Source organism: Cyprinus carpio, chromosome A16 (assembly GCF_018340385.1).
Source record: "Cyprinus carpio isolate SPL01 chromosome A16, ASM1834038v1, whole genome shotgun sequence".
NCBI classification, from domain to species: Eukaryota; Metazoa; Chordata; class Actinopteri; order Cypriniformes; family Cyprinidae; genus Cyprinus; species Cyprinus carpio.
Genome location: NC_056587.1, coordinates 1,263,621 through 1,284,264, shown reverse-complemented (window position 1 = coordinate 1,284,264; position 20,644 = coordinate 1,263,621). Strand labels below are relative to the sequence as shown.

Sequence of the window (20,644 nt, the reverse complement as noted above, 5' to 3'; positions counted from 1 at the left end):
ATTTGCAAAGCAGAATCAGAAACTTGTGTAATTTGTGCACAAGAGTTTTATTAACTAAACACTAACACAAACTAGTCTCACAAACAAACAATCACTCATACAGGGGAAAGGGCAAATAAGACTTGATGGATGAAACCATCAAATGCTTTATTTAATTTTAACATACAGGCATGTTGTGTGTCACAGCAGTTAAATCAGTGTCTATCATGATAAAACCTTAATATCAAACCTGTATAATCAAAGTTTGCTGTCAAAATGAGCACTGGCTCTGAACTGAGACAAACGTCTGCAGAAGCTGTCTAAAAACAGAACCCAGGCCAGCTTTCAAAGTGAATCGAGTTCTGAGTCTAACATCTGTCTGCTGCACAAACGTCTCTCCATTCAAAACGAATGCCATTCACTCCAGTTTGATTCTCACTTCTCTTTACCTTTTTACAGGCAAATTGTGGATTTTCTCAGCAACGAGGGACACATTTTCTCCACCATTGATGAGGACCACTTCAGATCAACAGACAATGAAAACTATACATTTTTTCCTTCAGATTACCTTAATAAGCCCATTTCTTATCTACATAGTGTGTGTTTATATATATATATATATATATATACAGTCTGTGTGTGTGTGTGTGTGTGTGTTTGTGTGTGTGTGTGTGTGTGTGACCCTGGAGCACAAAAGCAGTCTTAAGTCTCTGGGGGATATTTGTAGCAATAGCCAAAAAATACATTGTATGGGTCAAAATTATAGATTTTTCTTTTATGCCAAAAATCAAAATGATATTAACACCATGTTCAATGAAGATATTTCATAAATTTCCTACTGTAAATATATCAAAACCTAATTTTGGATTAGTAGTATGCATTGCTTAGAACTTCATGTGGACAACTTTAAATGCGATTTTCTCAGTATTTTTATTTTTTTTTATTTTTTTGCATTCCAGATTTTAAAATAGTTGTATCTCGGCCAAATATTGTCCGATCCTAACAAACCATACATCAACGGAAAGCTTATTTATTCAGCTTTGTGGTCCAGGGTCACACACACATATATATATATATGTATGTATGTGTGAGAATATATATACATCATTTCTGTTTGTTTTGGTCATTTTAATAAAAGCATACACATTTCAACTTATTTTCTTTCTTTAGAGGTCAGCATGTTATAAAAACCAATAAAAAGGACATTGTATAATTTACAATAAATGTTATATTTGTTAAAACTTGCATTGTCTTTGAGTATTTAGACACAATGAAATATTTCAGATAAGCATTAGGTATGGGTGCAGTGGAGACTCCATATTAGCTGGTAGTTTGATTTCTTGGGTTTCTTTTGCACGTCTTGCTATGAAGATGCAGCCAAATGCAAAGTGCCCTTTAACTAATAAAACAAGCTTTCATGGGGGTTTTGAATTGTTTCTTCGATAGACTCATAGTCATGGTCAGAGTCAGAGAGGCTCTGTGCTGTTTTTTTTTTTTTGGCTTACATTACTTATACAAATTTTATACAAAAAGAAAAGGAAAGAATAGATTAGTGTACATAATAATTTAGCTCCCTGATGGGCTATTCCAAGTATCATCGAATAAAAATTAAACCTCATTAGAGCAACTAACCTGATTTGTGTGCTGCTATGGGGCTTTTGACATACGTATTGTGCAGACTGACGCTCTCTGCTACTGGGGAGCCTTTCCTAGGCAACAGTGGAGGGGGCCGGTCTGAAGTCTAGTGGAGTTGCACAAGAAAAAAAAAATGTGAAATTTATACGCTGCTGAGCCAGCTAAACAAATGAGAAAAGAGGAACATATGACGATATGGGGTTTTCTGTTCAGTAATACACACACAGACACCGTTACCATCCCACATGGTGTTTGCAGCAGACTTTATAAGTGATAATTTATGCATGTACCAATAGTTAACCCAGGAATAGTTCACCTAAAAATGAAACTCCAATCATCATTACCTCACCCTTGTGTTGTTCTAAACATGTATTTTGTTCCACCAAACAAAAGAAAAAATTACATTTGCCATTAATGATGACATGTTCTTGTTCATATATTGTAAATTAAGGAAAGAGACACACTTTAGTGACATAAGTTGTCCATACAACTTGTGCGATGCTGTCCGAAGCCCTACTTTGCACTAATATTTACATTGAAAAATAGTCATGTTTTATAACTGACCGCACTGCTGTAGATCTGAATAGTGAAAATTTAAATAATTCCCTGTGAAATTTAACAATAATAACAACTTGGGATACTCCAAGCAACACACAGGGGTGTATCATTCCTCAATGCATAAGCATTTTGAACAAAATGGTTGAGCAAATGATTAAATGACTTCAAGTCAGTCATACTTCATTCCTGAATGAATCTATCCTCATTTTCCATCATTTTATATTTCTGTATTCAAAATTGTATTTTGAAAACAATCACAGAACATTACTTATACAATTGTAATTGCTGTGTAAATCCCTGCTGAGCTGTAATAAACAATCTTGCATTAAACTTCAGATGCAGCTTTTCTGCATGGATTTTGTTGATATACTGATTTAAATTAATTGGTAGCAGTCCTATAGTGTCTTATTCTAAATGAATCCATTAAATGTAAGAATCAAAGATGATGTGTTTAATGAGGTTAGAAAAGATCTGCCCTTATAAAAAGAATATATATATTATTTATCACTAACAGTAAGAAAAAATTCTTAACTGCCTTTGTAGAGAACTGCCATTGATTCTTTGTAGAGAAATATCTTTGTCAATCTATTATGCTGTGTAGACTGTGCATAGACATCTATGTATGGACAACATAATTATGGATATGTTTAAATGAGTAATAAAGAAGTACTAGAGTTAGAATATATACATAGGTGTAATTTATATAATTTAAATTATACCCAAAATTTGACAATTTGAACACAGCCTGCATGTATGGTACTTTAATGGTGCTTTGTCATTATTGGAGGTTGACAACATCCCTCCCCAGTCGCTTTCATTGTATAGCAAAGAGCAGGTTGGGAATTCTGCTGAACAATTTTATTTCACAAAGCAAGTTTTTTGGATTTTGAACAAGATTATGATCATATTTTTGGATGAACTATTATCATTATTATTATTTTTAATAGATTAGTATACTTTAAACTTTACCATGTAAATATGTGAGCAACTGATTGTTCCATCACCGCAGAAGGGGAATTTGAGAAAAAGCAGTAATAGATAATCCTGAATTAGATAATCTACAAATGACTCATGAAACCTATATATTCATGTTTGAATTTTACATTTCTGTTGTAGTGGGTGAATAAAAGTTTGTGCTTACACCCCCTGGCGGAGGTCGAGCAGGAGACCGTCTACCCTTTGTCTGATCCAGAGACAGGTTGTCGAGATGTTTGGTCACAGCACTCCTAAAGTTTGGTGATTTCGATTCAGACTTGGAGGGCTTTTTAGGCACTTCTGAACTGGATGGCTTCCTTTTTGGTGGACGAGGAGGTGGTTCCTCAATTTTGCTTGTAAGTTTATGATATTCATAGTAGAATTTCTCTGTCACCTCAGTGACTCTCTCTACGTGAAGTTCTGGGGACTCATTACTAGACCACGGCAGATGATCAGAGGTGAAACAGAGAGACATTTGTAACCAGCGTACTGGCAACTCAAAGCACTGGTCTGGTTTATTTGGTAGGCTCGTCAACACCGTGGTCTCTGTGAAAGTCTCCTCAAGCTTAAGTGCTGGTAACCCCATCAGAGGATCTTTTTCTAGCTCTTTATCCCGAGTTACCACTTTAATATCTATAGGCAAAGAGTTTCTCACTAAATCTGCTAATTTATACTTCTTGTTGTCTGAAAGCTTTTCCACAAAGTGACCTGCCATAAACAGTGGCAGAGAGATTTCCTTACTATCTTCCTCATCTTCCTCATCCTCTTCGTCCACCTCCGTAGTCTGTTTGCAAATTAAACATTCTACTTTCTGAGCAGCTCCTGATGAATCCTTGAGTCCATCCATCAGCGCCTTTCCCAAAACCTCCAGCTGGTCGCCGACACTGAGCGCAGGCATTCCCTCTTCCTCCACCGCCTCGCAGTGACGAGTCACACTCACTTTCAAACCTGGAGACTGAGAGGATGCCAAGTAAAGCTCGTATACTGATTCAAATTCCCGGGCCCTTCTTCTCATTCGTCCACCATAGCTCTCGGAGATGATGAAGTACTGTTTTCCCTTCCTCCCCTTTGGAGTTGAGGCTAATATCATTGTTGTTGTGCCAAAACTATGTAACACGAGATGCCTGCCTCTTTGCAGTTCTTGAAACCAGCTGCAGTTAAAAAACTGATTGCCTTCTGGGCCATCAAGGATCTCTGCCATAGTCGGGAAGGACTCCGTTGGCTGACTCACAACTTCAGTCATTGATAGCGGTGTTATGAAAACTAAATCCTGGAACTCTCCTGTCACATCCTGGACATCCACTTCCAGGCTGGATGGGAACTTGACTACGTTCTTCCTCACTATATGTAAATATAAAAATTAAATCATGAACAAATATTTATTCCAAGACCATTTCCATGCATCAAGCCTCTATGATTAGGGTGTCCAATCCTGCACCTGGAGAGCCAGTGTCCTGCAGAGTTCAACTCCAACCTGCTCCAACACGTTTCGCTGGTTCAGATGTGTTTAATTAGCATTATGGCCCTCAAGAAGCATGACTAGACACCCCTTCTCTGACGTGTACTCAGTCCCACTCGTGGAGGACTCCAACTCTGCATCAACATACCATCGTGTAGTTTTCAGGTAAACGCAAAGGTTTAAGTATGTTAGTTTAGTGTTAGAGCTAAACTTTAAAGGGGTCATATGATGCTGCTAAAAAGAACATTTTGTGTATTTGGTGTAATAAAATGTGTTTATGCGGTTTAAGGTTAAAAAAAAAAACGCATTATTTTCCATATACTGTACATTATTGTTTCTCCTCTATGCCCCGCCTTCTGAAACGCGTAGAAAAGATCATCGGTCTGAAAAGCAAGGTGTGCTCTGATTAGCCAGCTATCCAGTGCATTGTGATTGGCCGAATATCTCAAGCGTGTGACGGAAATGTTACGCCTATTAACATAGTGTGATGCCCTGTCCAGCCGGAGCGATGAAACACAAACATTAAAACCCATTATAAACATGATATAAACATGATTTCTAGTCGTGTCCTCTTTTGGAATGTCAAAGAAAGTAGTTTCGCTTTCTCAACGAAACAGCGTCACACACCGCGGCCTTGAGTGAGCGGAGGCCTATAGTGAGTGGAGGCCAGCTTGAGTGAGCAGAGGCGGGTGGCTTGAGAACGGCGCGGCCGGCAGATTCTACGAAGGGGCGTCCATTGGACTTGCAGCAACCACATGTGACTGGACTCAGCTGGACTCCGCTTTATCCACGGTGAAAGCTGATTCGGCGATCTACAGTGCAAAGTTGATGTATTTCCTCAGCGACCAGCACGGATCAGCTCCAGGTATATCATCCTCTTTTGGAAGGCCAAACAATGTAGTTTCGCTTTCACAGTAAAACACAAAGCGTCTCTACGACATGGCGGCGACAGCAACAACACTACTACAATGAGAATGAGGCTATGTCCACACCTGGTCAGAGATTTCCCTATCCGATCCTTTTTTTTTTTCCGCGTCTCAAGAAATATCTGCGTCCACACAAAACAGACACAAAACGATGTAGTATACATGCCAGACCAGCATGTGGCGCTGTAATTCTGCCACAGAGATACAGTAAAAATGGAAAAGAATACTTGGAAAACGGACATCGAACAGTACGTTTATTAATCTGTGTTAATGTTAGTTAATGAAAAGACAGTCATTCAGTGTTTGTTCATGTTTTTGTTGCTGTTAAGTGACGTAGCGGCGTCTGACTAGGGACGTCTCATCATTGTGGGCTGATGACATCATCGTTTCAGAAAATATACCAATTCGCTGTCCACATGAAAACACAAGGGTGCCGGTTTCAAATTTATCCACTCTGGGACCCGGTTTCAAAAAATATTGGTTTCACTTTCCCAAAACGCCGGATCCGTGTGGACAAAATGCCTATACAATACAAAATGTATGCGTATACACCGAAACGTGTCTCCCTATGGATGGGGCCTGAAAAGTACTCCTCCTTTCTTTGCCTGAACACAGTGACGTAGAGATGTGGGGGCGTGTTAGAACAAGCCATTTTAGGGGGGTGTGGACGAGTCTTAACTTTTATAAAGAATATCTCTTTGGATTTGAGACTTTAGTCTTTGCAACTTCACAGATCTTCTTCATGCACCAAGAGCTTGTAACACTCCAAAGAGAAAGGAAAATTTGAAATCGCATCATATGACCCCTTTAAAGGACACCCCTGCTCTATGACAGGTGTACTCAATCCCCCTTGTGGAGGACTCCAACTCTGCTCTGACCTGTAGTTTTCAGGTAAATCCAAAGACCTTGGTTAGTAAAATTCATATCAACTAATTTCCACTTCAAGACTGCTTCATGGATTTTATTTAAGGTAGCTTTCAAGGAAGTCAATTCACTCTTTGGCCATATTTGCAAGCCCTATAGTGTTTGTTATAATGCAAAACTATCTGGTTTGTGTAATCTAGTTGTGTTTGCATAATTCTTGCTAGATTGCTCTATTAATCTGGATTGACACCGGCAGGTTTTGTGGGGTCATTATGGCCAAAACCTGGAAACAAGTTCCTATTTTAGCACCTCTTGTTCACTTGTTCTGAAAGCAGTGTTTTTTTTTTAGTGGGTCTTTGGTTAAATACCTGAAATAAGGTCTGTGGTTCATGCAAGCTCAGAATATTTTCATGTTTTATTCTACAACATTTTGTTTTGAAAATGGTGGTTAGTCACAAGTGGCTCAATGGGACTACAGAGGTTGGACACAGCTTGTTTTCAGAAATAATCCAAAAGCCAATGAACACATCCTATTGGGTTTTTGTCAAAGGAACCGGGGTGATGCTAACTTTTGGGTTAGCCTAAAAAAATACATCAACACTGCAGCACTCTATGCACTGGACAATTATGGATCTGGCTTTGGCACCAGCATCCTATCGGTGGAAAAAGGATTTGACAAATATTTACCAAGTAACACTGTTATACTTACTATGCATAATGGCACTAATTTCATACAATGGGCTGAAAACCAACAAGCTCCCACTGTTCTCATTTGTATTGCGGAAGCGACGGCAACTCAGCCTGGATGATGACATGATTTCCTGTAGGGTGTAACCACGGTCACCTTGACACTCGTAAAACTCTCCTCTGAGTGACAGAGGAAGGAGTATCTCTGCAGAGGCCATGTTCTGCTCCACCACTTGACACCGTGCCAGTCTTTCTCCATTTTTGGCAACCTCCACTGACAGCAGGGTCAGCTGTTTTCCTGCAGGTAGTGTGAAGTTGTCTATAATCAAGTCGTTTTGGCTTATGAAAGTGAGGGAGCTGCAGGCGTCCACTTCAGCAGGACACAAACCCACAATTTCCTCTATTGTACTGTATGGTAGGTCCTCAGCAACGAGTCTAAAGTGACCTAGAGAGATGCACAGTGTGTTAAAATCAATACATCTGCCCAGTTTGATTACAAATTAATTTCCTTGAACAAGTCACCTTGAAAGCTCTTGAAAGTTCTTAACAGCTTTGGATAAACAAGCTGTTTTTATACGTGAATATTTTTATATAATTGTTTTTAATAATGAATTTCTTCTTTCCCTACAATTTGGTTTTAAATGCATGGTCCCATTTTAAAGCATTGCTTTGTTTGAAAATCCTGGCTCGATATAATGAATGATGGATTGGATAGGATCTGTTTGTGCAATGGCAGGGAAACCTGTTTGAAAACAATCTTTATTTTTTGGAATTCCATTTGGTGGTGTTAGTACTAGAAATACCAAAATTTTCACCAATGCTTTAAATAGAAAGAAAGAAAAAAACAGTCATATCTATGTGAAGCCTGTCCCAGTTTACTTCTAATCATATAGGCTGTTAGTTACTCAGTAAGGTAAACATATGTTGAGTAACACAAAAAGAGGTTTCACCAGGCCAAAATACTCAGTTCTAGTTTATAATATTTTATTTGGAAACACCTTGTTGTTGTTTAGTGGCTCACCTAAATATCCTGTAGGCAATTCAAATGAAGCTCCAGTGTCAATCTCCTCACAAGATACAGACAGGAGCTCTAAACCAATGATCTTCACCAAATCTCCAGTAGACAAGCACACTTCACTCCCTGAAAGCTCATAAATGGACCCTGAAAAAAATAACACATCATCATGCCTTATTTGCATAACCGTATGGGTTCATTTTAATATTGGTGATTCCTATAAAATGTTAAGATGAAATTTGTTTGCACAGTGCAACATGCCACAGGGAGCCAGACCCCTCTATATCTCTGCATTTCATAAAATTGTGAAAGTATGGATTAAATAGATATTCCATTGTGATGATGCATTGTACTGATTATAGTTTCTAGAGGCCTTTGTTTTATTTTACTTCAATACTGTACTTCAGTCAAATTTACAACATCCTCTTTCTTTAAAGCAGTGGTTCTCAGCGGTTGCAAGTCTGTTCTGTTCAGCATGGGGTAAGTGTATAGGACAATAAACAGTAAAAAAAAAAAAAAAAAAAACGTATATAGCAGTATTGTGTTGAAAATACTTATCTTCAAAACCAGATTTTAATACTTTTTATTATTATTATTATTTATGTATTACAAACAATTCTGATACTGTGCTGGGGTCACCATTTGACATTAAATATAAAATCTGACTCCTGACAACCACTGATCTAAAGTACACAGCAATGACTTTTACAGTTTTATGCATGCAAAAGCACATTCGACAGATAAATAAGCCTATAATATTGCATAAGATGCTGTAGTATATATGAATCAAAATGATGATCACATGCATATCTTGATGTATAAATAGCAGTGAACTACTTAAGTTTACATTTGATTTGAGATCACCCTTTGTAAGAAACAAAAACTACACATAAGACTAAACTCAATTGCTCATCCGGTCACACATCTACTGAGGATGCACAGTGTAAACCACAAAGACAATGAAAAGAAGAAAAGAAAAAAAAAAGGATCTTAAACCTCATGTCCTGTTTGGGGTTGGAGAGACCCCACAGCCATTTCAATAGCACAAAAACAGTTTATGGTTAAGTCTGACATTTTAACTTGCTTAGTAGCACGCTCAGAAGGTGTTACATTACTTTGGTTTGGGGTTTCAGAGATCCCAGACATAAAGCATGACATATCTCATATGCACATTGTCTATTTGTTTTTTTTCACTATGTATTTTAAAATGTAAAAATAGGTCAAATTTACCCTAAACGGAAACAACATTATACTGGGCAAGTCACATTTCTAAAAAAAAAATAAAAAAAATGCATGCCTATTTAATCCAGGGGCTTGCAGTAATATTTGACAAATGATTGTTAAGAACTAATGGGCTTGATTTCAAAATTATAATTATTTTTACATTACTGCACATCATCAAGGTCTCTGGCACCAAAGTCAATCTCAACACAGCATAGCATTTAGAGAACACTCTTGTTCCTTATTTTACAAAATGGTTAAAAGATTCATAAAACTGGAAAAAAATTGTTAACAATCCCAATGCAAAATAAATTTATGGACATAGGGGAACACAAAAATCTAATTAATTTGTTGTATGCCTGGAGAGAGTGTCAAAGTGTCATGCAGAACATACAGAAAGAGAGATGAACCTACCCTGGAAATAAACCCCAGAGCAGATCTGCAGGACGCGGGGTAGAGACTGTTGATCCAGACAGTTGATGAAGTCTCGCAGAGACTGGAGGTCTCCCATCTCTCACAGCTGAGCTGATCTTCAGTCTGCGCAAACTTCACTAGAGTTCAGAGAGGAAGTCTGAGAGGGACTCACCCTGAACCACAGGCACAAACACATACAGTGAGCTGCACACAAGCCTTTCATTTGCATTTATTGAAATAGACACATTTAAATTTAATGTAAATTATTATACATGTGCTTTTTGTTTCAACATACAATAACTGCGTTAATAATTAAAGTTTATGCGGTTTAACTTGAGTTGTCATCCTCCCGGAAGGCGAAGAGCCAAATCCTTTTATGGCGAAGGCTTAACTCATTAATATTAACCACGCGATACTGCTATTGGTTAATCTTCCTAAAGGGGGCGTTCCCTCGCGTCCGTCAATCACCACCGAGAGATTCGCTAATTCGCCAGTTGAGTGACGCCCACTTCCTCACGTCTGTTTTTGAGCCAATCAATCACGAGTTCTAACGGAGCGTCGCGGTTCCTCTTTAATATTCATGAACCGGAAGACGTTAAGTTTTGAGTAGATTACCCAAGATGCTTGGCGTTTCTGTAGCAGGGGAGAATGTGTGACAATGGAAACAAATACTACAGCAACGAACCCATCTTTCGACTGTCCCTCATGGTAAAAAACACTCCAGTAATTGCTGGATTAAGTGCATGAATTAGTCTTTAATTAGAATCCAGTATAAAAACATCAATCTTGCAGCGAACTGCTAGCTCTCGTGCTCTTTTAGCAGCTCTTCCGTCACACTGTGGCGCTCAAACCTGTTTTACAAACTGCATTTGTGGTGTAGAAGTGTGTATTGCGCTTAATCAGTCAGAGTGATTGGGTTATTTTTGTATTTGCGCTGGTGTTGACGGCTCGATCTCGTTTCAGGGCAGGAAAGCCTCCAGCAGGACTGCATCTGGACGTGGTGAAAGGAGACAAGCTTGTCGAGGTATGTCACTGACTCTTGCGAATACTGTTAGTAAGAATCTAACCATCGCAGATTTCTGTTCGGCTAATCCATGCACTCCGCCCTCGTGTTGTTCCAAACCCCTCTGTTGTTATTGTTTTTCATAGACTATATAAGGAATCTTAATGCAACTCTTTTCTATACAAAGTTGGTGACCACAACTGTAGGATAAAAATGCACATAAAAATACACATACACTGACGTTCAAAAGTCTGAGATCAGTAAGAATCCCCCCCCCTTTTTTTTAAAAGTCTCTCTTGCTCCCTATGGCTGCATTGCATTTAATTGATCAAAAATACAGTAAAATTGTTAAATATAATTGCAATTTAAAATTACTGTTTGCTATTTTAATATACTTTAAAATGTAATTTATTTCTGTGATGCACAGCTGTATTTTCAGCGTCATTACTCCAGTCTTCAGTGACACATGATCTTTCAGAAATAATTCTAATATGATGATTTATTCTCAATGTTGGAAACTGTTTTTTTGCTGCTTAATATAAAAAAAAAATATATATATATACTTTTCATCACAGAAACTTTATTTAATCATACAATAATCAAAAAAACATCACACAATAAAAAAAAATAAAAAGCAAAAAAAACAATCACCAAAATTAATAATAATCAGAAATGTTTCTCGAGCAGCAAATCAGCATATTAGAATAATTTCTGAAGATCATGTGACACTGAAGACTGCAGTAATGATGCTGAAAATACAGCTGTGCATCACAGAAATACATTACACTTTAAAGTACATTAGAATAGAACACTGTTATTTAAAATTGTAACAATATTTCACAATATCAGTTTTTTTTCTGTATTTTTTTGATCAAATAATCCTTTATGAGCAGAAGAGACTTCTTTAAAAAAGGAAAAAACATAAATTCTTATGATCCCAAACTCTTAAATGGCAATGTGTGTGTGTGTATATATATATGTATATATATATATATATATATATATATATATATATATATAGATATATATATATATATATATATATATAATATATATATAGTGTGTGTGTGTAATTCAATTATGTGGGTAATTTTGTAAAGCGACTGACAGCTTGTCCAGCATGTGACAGAGGTGCACCAGATACTGACCTGTCCGCCTGCGGCTCAGTTGGGTTTTCTCATACTGATGCATGCGTGATGGTGGCTGTCAGGTCCAGATGGTGCTACAGAAACACAAGACCCTGAGATTTAAGCTCTGAGAGGGGAGTCTCCCTCAGGTGTTATAACTCTAGGGCACATTATGACACATTGAGTTAATGCTTGTGCAGAGAACAAAAATACTGTTGTCATGCTAGGAGTGTAAATAAATGGAAAATAGAAGCATTTTCATGAGTGGCACAGGCTTGTTCCCCCGAACAGAAGTGGACTGTTATTTTTCCTTCTGATTGTGTGTGTTGTTAAAGTAGTTTTGGGAGAAAATAAGTTTGAATGCAAACATCCTCCTGAAGTGCTCTCTCTGCAGAAACTGATCATTGATGAAAAGAAGTATTATTTGTTCGGGAGGAACCCAGACATCTGTGACTTCACCATCGACCATCAGTCGTGTTCTCGCGTGCATGCGGCCCTCGTCTACCACCGGCATTTGAAAAGAGTGTTTCTCATTGACCTCAACAGCAGTAAGTGCATCAGACCAATGACAAACCTGCCATATACAGATGACAGACAAGTAAACAAGCAAGTATGTTGACTTCCTGTAGCACATGGTACGTTCCTGGGACACATTCGCCTGGAGCCCCACAAGCCCCAGCAGGTTCCCATCGACTCCACCATGTCGTTTGGTGCATCCACTCGTGTTTACACCATTCGGGAGAAACCTCAGAGTCAGCCGGGCTCCGGCGGCGGGGACAGTAAAACCGGGGACGAGGAGGAGCTGAAGGGTCTTCTTGGACTTCCAGAGGAAGAGACTGAGCTGGAGGTACATGGCTGCTCTACTAGTTTGCGCCAGTTTACTCTGTAGTGTTATTTCAGTTTTGATGACTTTATCACTCCAGAATAACACAAGTTTTGGAATTCTATGGTGAAAGAGCAAATAGAAACTCTAAACAAGTGTTTTCAGTATATTGGCCCCAGTAAAAGTAAAATTTCAGTTACAAGTACCAATTTAACATAGCAAAAACTGATGGAACTTTTTAAATAACTATTTAAAAAAAAAGAAAGCTGTATGAAATTACATTTGCATGTACACTCCAAAACTTGACCTGTTTTGATATATTTTTCATCCTGTTCATTGCTGTGGTCGTCAAGTAAAACTGATGTCCCAGAAATACGGTTGCTGTGATATCAAGATTTAATATACTAGTGAAATTTAACTGTTCTCAATAGTAATTTTGATATCACCGCAAAAACAAACACTAGACTAACTAATGCACATAAAAAAAGTAATTAAAGCATTATTGAAATTTTCCATTCACAACAAGGGAAGGAGAAAATCAACTAGCTCTAAATCCCTCGAAGCACACCTTGGCAATAGAATCGCCATTGGCTAGTACTTTTTATTTTATTTTATTTAGTTAACTTGCCAGACTTGTGTAGATAGATAGACATAGATTTCACCAAATCAGCTTATCTTCATTAAAATACATTCATGTGTGATATGATCTGAGAGTAGCCTATACTTTCAACATCAGTCAATCAAGCATTTTTATGATAGAACTCAAGTAGAACTAAAACGTGATAAGCATGTATGAATGAAAGTGTATGAATGCATATTTGTCATTTTAACAGATTTTAGGACTCGTGGTGGTGCTTGAGACATTGTTGGTCATTCAGTCAAGTGTTTTCAGACTTTTGCTTGAACATATTTTGCAAAGAACGAATGGCTCTCTAAAGTGTGTTTTTGTGTTTGGCTCTTTTGGCAGAACCTGACCGAGTTCAACACCGCTCATAACAAGCGCATCTCCACCCTCACCATAGAGGAGGGCAACCTGGATATTCAGAGACCCAAGAGGAAAAGGAAGAACTCCAGAGTGAGCTTCGGTGAAGAGGATGAGATCATTAACCCAGGTTAAAAAGCATTTACACTGGTCTGCATGTCAATGAACCACACCGGTGGCAGGAGACCACTAGAAAAAAAAAATTAATTTACAATATATATATTAGATTTGTGATGAATGATTTAATTGTACAAAGATTATAACAGTTTACCAACTAAATATTTCGAATGTGGAAACAGTTAGATTTGTGATGAATTATGGCTACATTAGCCCATAGATTAATATCTTTTAATTATAAAAATCCCAAAATACACTGGAACTCTTGTGTTAAAATATATCTTGCTTTACTAGTTCCAGGTCCACATTCAAAAGGATGAGAGAAAATATGCAATATTACATCAGTTTACAACATAATACAATATAAATCAATAAACTAAACACTGACATGATTTATCAACAACTGATTATAAGCACAAGTCCAAAACCACAAGTCTGTAGAACATGCAACAGCTCGGGGCTTTGACTTTGAACGTGATCACATTTAATTCAGTCACTTTTCATTAAGCTACTTTAAGCAGTTAATGCTTTTCATTCCCAAATTGAAGACCTCTTAAAATTATAATTAAGTTTTTTCTTAATACCATTTTAATTAAGGACCCACGAGAACCTATGATGTTAACACATGATTATAATATTATTTATATTCTACTATAGTTTTCTTAATATTTTAAGTTTTTTTTTTTAATTTAATTTTCAGTCACTTTGTGTTTTTGTAATTTATTACTTTTTATTGAAATATTCAGATTTATATTTATATTTATATAGACTTATATTTAGTCGTTTATTTCCAGTTAAACTTAAGTTTCCAAAGCAACATTTCTAATTAAGTTGTTTGGTTTTACTTTTAGTTAAAATAATAATAACCCTGGGTGTTAATGACATCAGACGTGGCACAGCAGGTTGAACTGCCCTTTTCAGTGGAGGAAGAGCTTGAAAGAGCATGATTTATCACCAAAAAAACAAATATTAGATTTGTTCAACAGACAAAGCTTCATATGACTTAAGACTTGGCCCACAGCATCCCTCGCTACTTTTGTGACTTGAGGCATTTAACAGTGTTTGTGTTGTTAACTCTTTTAGAGGACATCGACCCCTCTGTTGGACGTTTCAGAAACATGGTCTCAACAGCTGTGGTTCCTATTAAGGTAACTTCTCAAATATCACGTCATTCTAGCTTATGCAAAAAAACGAGAGAGTGATTTACATGCCTGTGTTTACCCAACAGAAGAAGAAAATGGGCGGAGGCAATGCGCTGGGAATTGAGGAAATAGCGACGCGACACATGCACACGTTCCCTTTGCATGGAGGACTCTACAGAGACCTTCCTCCGGCCAGTCATGAAGCTCCCAGCGGAGCCACAATCCTGGGAGGAATGCCGTTACCCCTGCCCAACCCGGCCCCGGATGTAGACCTGGCCCAAGAGGCCCCGCCGCCTCCGCTCGTGCTCAACCCCACGCCGTTACCCGGCCCGTACGTCTCCGACCCGCTCAGCGAACCCCGCAAGAAGAAGTACGCTAAAGAGGCATGGCCTGGCAAGAAGCCCACGCCGTCTCTGCTCATTTAGCTGCTTATTAATAACACCGGATGTGTCTGACTCATCTATACTCATGAATTAGATTTTGACTGTACAAGAATCTGATTTAATGCAGGAAATTTGTAAGTTTTATAATTAGTTTTTTTTGTAAGTTTTTCCTCCTAAATGAACACGGACTCACACTCATGTCACTGAATTACTTTCCAAATCCAGTGAAATGCAGAAAGCAGAATGTCTTCATCTGCACAGTTTAGTTAGAGAATTTAGATGTCTTTTGCTCTGTTCCTCACACACGATGATGTGGTCATGGCCTTGTAAATCATCTGTTTTTGTTTTGTTAAAAGAGCTGCTTGGGTAAGTTTGTATTTCACAGGAAGTTTGCCATGACATGAGGGTGATAAAATGCCGTTTCAATGCATTTTGATTGAGCGATTTCTTTAAAATGCCAGCTTGAAAGTGTGGGAACCTAAAGAAATGCAAACAAAAGTACATTACCAGGTCCAAACAGCAAAATGTGTCATGTTTAGCCTAAGACAGCAGACAGAGGGTTTAACTTTTATAATGTACTCTCTTTTTTATATGACTATTAATGTAAAATGTTCAGAAGATTTACAAGGATTGGGCTATTTACACATAAGTCCTTTCAGACTCAGTCACACTTGCATGAGCATCAGTAATGCAGAGGATAGATCCGGTAGATGTTAGAGGTCTCAAAACTGATGAAATTCTGCAATATTGTAACCCTTTGTGAAGAAATTTTTCCTCCGCTGCTCCACAGTGTATTAGTTTCGTACATTCGTTCCCCTTTAATATACAAACCGACTGCAGTGGTGTTTCCAATGAACTGTTAGTTGATGGTAACATGCTTCATCAGGACTCCGTGCAGATGGCCTTCACTGTTAAAGAAAAAAAGTTTTATACTCCTGTTCTGTTTGGTACATTTGCTGTTTGTACATATCACTCCCAATAAATTCCAGTGTATTTTTATATATTTAAACTGATGCCAGAAGTCTTTACCTTTTGAGTAGAGGGTGGCTGCTCATCCTAATTTATATTTACCATCCTAACCAATACAGACAAGTTTATTTTCACACAGACACAACATATTACCATAATGTCATCACAAGTTGTCAATCCTGGCCTCGCAGTGCTACAGCATCCCTTTACACTACACAGCCACCTTCCTGACACTGTTATTTTCACTGATACAGAGCCTAGTACAATACACATGCACCACAAAGAGTAGATTTGCAATGCCAGTGGTGACATTTAAATTTACTTTGACAGTTCAGTGTCAATATAAAAACTTTTGCCACCTCACTTCCTGTTCTTCATCAGCATACTTTATGCTATTTCTGGAAACTGGTGTCAAACACACACACACACACACATATATATATATATATATATATAATTATTTAGAAAATTATTTACTTATTTTATTGGTTACGATACAAAGCAGTTAATGCAAAAATAAAACCAAATAAGTTGCGAGTTCTTAACTTAAACTCTAAACGGCGATATTGGAGAATCATAACACCATTCTGTCACCATCATCAATTCCTCCATGTCTTGTATGATCCAATCTTCCTGTTGTAGGCGTATCAGTCTCTGTAACTCATGCTTACTAAGAGGGATGTCCTTCTTTTGTCGCTTATGCTGCTGTCTGCATTTAGCACTCTTCCTCTTCTTCATCGTAGTCTTCATCTGCTTCACCTCTGCTTGATGATGAAACATGTTCTCTTCTCTTAATTTACAAGGAATACACGATGAGGGTGAGATTAAAATACAACATACATACCCATGGATGAATCGGGCCCGGTCATAATTATCAGTCCCAAAATAAAAATAAATTGGTTTAAAGAGAAAGTGTTCAAAGAGAGAGACAAAAAAGGAAATTCATTTTGTTTAAATGAAATGAAAAGCTAAAAGAAGCAGATGCCCGTTGAACAGTTTATGATGTGTTTTTTGAACTGTAGGTCAATGACTATAAATGATGTTTCTGATCTTAATGTTTGTAAGGCTGTTCACATACAGTACAGTGTAGGACCTATATATATCTCATTATGAAGCAAACTAATTGTCATACTAGTGTTTTAAGTTTGTCTGAGTTATGGCATGTAATAAATGTATTTCTTGGTCATTGGTTTTACGTGGTGGAAATATTTGTTGTTATTAGACAAATTAAATTAGTGAGAGTTTAAAAAGTGTGTTTAGGAGTGCACAGGTCCAAAAGTTTCTAAAACATCCATAAACATGTGAAAAACTGATTGACCAATGAGAGAAGTGTCATTTGTTGACCAGTTCACCGCACTGATTTTCAGATATGTGATAAAATGATCTAATAACTATTTTTACAACTTAATCTGAGACCAAAGTATTGTTTGTAAGGTTACATAGTGATGCTGTGAATGGATCCCACGTTGTCTTAGTGATGAAAAATGCAAAGTTTTAATCAAACCAGATCAAAATGCAGTTTGAGTGAGGGTTACACATAAACAGCATCATGAGTATATTACTGCATTGTCTCCACATACTGATGTAATTGTTTCCCCTCCTCCACAAAAAGCTATAAAAGTTCAATGGAAAGTCTTCTGTCATCATTTACTCACCCTCACATCCAAAACACTCATTTTGAAATATGTCACTTCCTTTCTTCTGTGGAAAACAAAAGGAGACATTTTTAATGTTTTAGTTGATACAATGAGAGTCAATGGGGTCCAAACAACACTGACCAAACAACAATGGCCAAACATAAGCAGGATGGATGATATTGGTTGGTTATTTAATCATTTGTTGCAATTTCGTCATGGAAATTTGCATAAATGGCCAAAATTTAGTAGAACTGTCCTTTGTAATAGTTGTTATCTGCATAGTGATTTCAGTTCCCAAGAATTTATGAGCTGAGCAGGAAAAGAGTTTTTAGAAATTCGGCCATCACACTCAAATTTTCTTGTGTTATAAAAAAAAAAAAAAACCCTGCTGGGCATTCTTACCTCCCGTACCTCCATCAGCACCTTCATTCCTGCTTCACAGGTCCTCACATAAAGTTTGATGCAGAAACCGCTCTGTTCCACCTTAAAACATACAGTGCTTCTAGGTTCCTCTATTCACTGTGCTGTTTTTAGTCTGTTTTAAAGCATGAATTGTCTGCTATTTTGAGGGGTGTTAAAAATATGACAGAGGTCTGATATATAGTGTACTGGACTATCACAACACAAAATCTCAAGAGTTTTAACTGTACAGTTTATATTTTATGTACCCATGAACGTCGGATTATACACTCTATTGTTCCATCAGCTCAATTCACATGAGTTATACATTAACATGGGTGCATTAAATATGACACAATGGGCTTTTCAGGGATATGCAGTCTGGTACATAGTGCAATGTATTATAAATGCTGCAGCCTTTTATGAAATATACGGATGGTGCAGTGAAATGGTGCATAGACAAGAAAGAAATAATACACTGTGGGATAAAAAATCTGTTGCCAGTTTCACTAATGGAGAATATATCGAACAGGTAAACACTGAAACGGGAGATTTTGGCTTCTGACATTGGAGTGTGCACAGTTATCGCCACATACTGGAAACTTTTTCAGGCTTCTGATTGGCCAACATGGCTTTATGGTTAAGATTATATCACTTCCCGTTGGCTTGGCATGCTCTTGACAGTGCTTCATAGCATGCTTTTGCATTTTCATGTGGATGGAGATTTTTTTTTAAAACGGAAGAAAGAAAAACTCTGTTTATAAAAATACCCATGTACGTGTGGACATGGCAGCGCATATTTCTCTAGGTTAACATTAGATTGAACGGCCATGTAACGTTGCTGCTACTAACATATTTCAGATGATATGCCATATCTGTGGTGGATGAATGATAGGTGAGCGTTTGGCCTAGAACCATTTAAGCTGATCTCTTCCTTTCTCAGGTCTCCCAGGCACTCTTTCATATGCCCCTCCAGAGTGGCTTCATTCCCACAGCTATCGTGCAGAGCCAGCTACTGCTTAGTTGCTGGGTGTGACGCTCTACAAGCTCCTGTGTGGTTCTCTACATTTCAGAAATGCACTGAATTCGCAGACTGTGCTTTCCCAGGCATCTGTCTGCAGGCAAGAGATGGCAAACATTCAGCTGTTCACAGAGAGCAGACAAATTATGAGGAGAATTCATGTTGTGTTACTGAAGTAATGTGTTTTATGTAACAGATTGCCGTCAGTTGATTCGATGGTGTCTTAGAGCAGCAGCAGATGAGATTGTACTGTTAGGATAAATGTAGGTGACTGGTTGTAATTCTGTATGCAGGGTGAGCAGGAGTGCAGGAAACAGGAGCAGCAGAGACAGCTGGACACCTGCAGTGAGGACGAGTGGACATGGACATCATTCCATATGTATTGTAATGCTATGTTTCACTTTGCAGGCGTTCTATCCACCGTGCCACCTGTCCCTCTGCCCCCCGGAAAGACAACAGCCAATGTAGAGAAGAATGATCTCTTCGGATCACAAAGTGAAGACTGCAGAGGTGATGCCTGAAATGGCTTACCGCCTCCACCATGGCTAAAAGTTCACGTCGGGTCACACAGTAATTATGTTCTGCCATGTTGAAGGCCCAACTGTAATAGGCAATGACCCTCTCTCCCTTTCCCCCTCCTGGGAGAGAACTGCACCCAGACCTACATTGCTGGCATCTGTGTCCAGGATGAATGGTAATCTAGGGTCTGGGGCGGCCAGGACTGGGGCATGACACAAAGCCACCTCCGGCTTTTTAAAAGCTTACTGCTGTTCATGTGGAAGAATTTCCGATAACATGATGCTAGTCCTAGTAAAGCCTGCAACTGCCTTAGGTTACATGGGACAGGCCAATCACGAACAGCTGCTGTCTTCTGATCATCAGCAGCCACCCCTGCGACACTAGCATAGTTTCAAAGTCTTTTCCATGCACTAAAATGTCATTCAAACAGATCAGGCACGCCTCTCTCGGAATACCCAGGAGCATCCGCTCCATCAGCCACTTAAAAGTTGCTGGAGCGTTGCACAGACCGAAGGTCGTGGTCTTGAATTGCCAGAGGCCTGTCCCTGTCATGAAGGTAGTCTTCGGTCTTGCGTCAGCAGTGAGGGGGACCTGCCAATACCAGCTACGCAGATCTAGTGAAGAGAACCACCTGGACCCAGTGATCCGATCCAATGACTCATCAACCCGCGGAAGTGGGTAAGAGTCCTTGACAGTCACTTCATTTAGGCGTCTGAAGTCAACGCAGAAATGCCAGCCATCATCCTTCTTAGGGACCAATACAACTGGTGAGGCCCTCTGGATTTCCAA

General features: G+C 38.4%; 3 protein-coding genes and 1 non-coding gene across 5 annotated transcripts in view; 3 read left to right on the top strand and 1 right to left on the bottom strand.

Moving 5' to 3' along the window:
- LOC109068204 (replication protein A 32 kDa subunit-like) overlaps nt 1-1,267 on the top strand; it is a 31,650-nt gene extending 30,383 nt beyond the window's left edge. Inside the window, exons 9-10 of the mRNA XM_042771881.1 lie at nt 439-648; nt 1,264-1,267. Coding sequence (XP_042627815.1) covers nt 439-648; nt 1,264-1,267 — 214 coding nt within the window. The remainder of the gene's footprint in view (nt 1-438; nt 649-1,263) is intronic.
- LOC109106049 (protein THEMIS2-like) lies at nt 1,094-10,107 on the bottom strand. Of its 2 annotated transcripts, XM_042771963.1 has the most exons (7): nt 10,029-10,107; nt 9,734-9,906; nt 8,105-8,245; nt 7,106-7,528; nt 3,314-4,488; nt 1,612-1,720; nt 1,094-1,461 (listed from the first exon to the last, which is right to left on the bottom strand). In XM_042771963.1, exons 2-7 carry the CDS (start codon nt 9,828-9,830, stop codon nt 1,379-1,381), a joined length of 2,028 nt encoding a protein of 675 aa, XP_042627897.1. In that variant the 5' UTR covers nt 9,831-9,906; nt 10,029-10,107; the 3' UTR covers nt 1,094-1,378. The 2 variants fall into 2 exon arrangements, with proteins under 2 accessions (XP_042627897.1, XP_042627898.1); XM_042771964.1 differs by having other exon boundaries at nt 9,734-10,044.
- Nucleotides 10,108-10,283: 176 nt separating this feature from the next.
- LOC109106050 (nuclear inhibitor of protein phosphatase 1-like) lies at nt 10,284-16,319 on the top strand. The gene is made up of 7 exons (XM_042771965.1): nt 10,284-10,441; nt 10,697-10,757; nt 12,258-12,411; nt 12,493-12,710; nt 13,654-13,798; nt 14,869-14,933; nt 15,014-16,319. Exons 1-7 carry the CDS (start codon nt 10,392-10,394, stop codon nt 15,350-15,352), a joined length of 1,032 nt encoding a protein of 343 aa, XP_042627899.1. The 5' UTR covers nt 10,284-10,391; the 3' UTR covers nt 15,353-16,319.
- LOC122148089 lies at nt 11,868-12,036 on the top strand. The gene has a single exon (XR_006162087.1).
- Nucleotides 16,320-20,644: the final 4,325 nt, after the last annotated feature.

Bases quoted from the DNA above. Each gene is read 5' to 3' on its own strand.
- LOC109106050 (XM_042771965.1), top strand. From the start codon at position 10,392: ATGGAAACAAATACTACAGCAACGAACCCATCTTTCGACTGTCCCTCA. The intron at 10,442-10,696 runs GTAAAAAACACT...ATCTCGTTTCAG, and splicing joins TCTTTCGACTGTCCCTCATG to GGCAGGAAAGCCTCCAGCAG. The intron at 12,711-13,653 runs GTACATGGCTGC...CTCTTTTGGCAG, and splicing joins AGGAAGAGACTGAGCTGGAG to AACCTGACCGAGTTCAACAC.
- LOC109106049 (XM_042771963.1), bottom strand. From the start codon at position 9,830: ATGGGAGACCTCCAGTCTCTGCGAGACTTCATCAACTGTCTGGATCAA. The intron at 8,246-9,733 runs GTAGGTTCATCT...TATTTTTTTCAG, and splicing joins CTCTGGGGTTTATTTCCAGG to GGTCCATTTATGAGCTTTCA. The intron at 1,462-1,611 runs GTTAGTTGCTCT...AAAAAAAAACAG, and splicing joins CATAGCAGCACACAAATCAG to CACAGAGCCTCTCTGACTCT.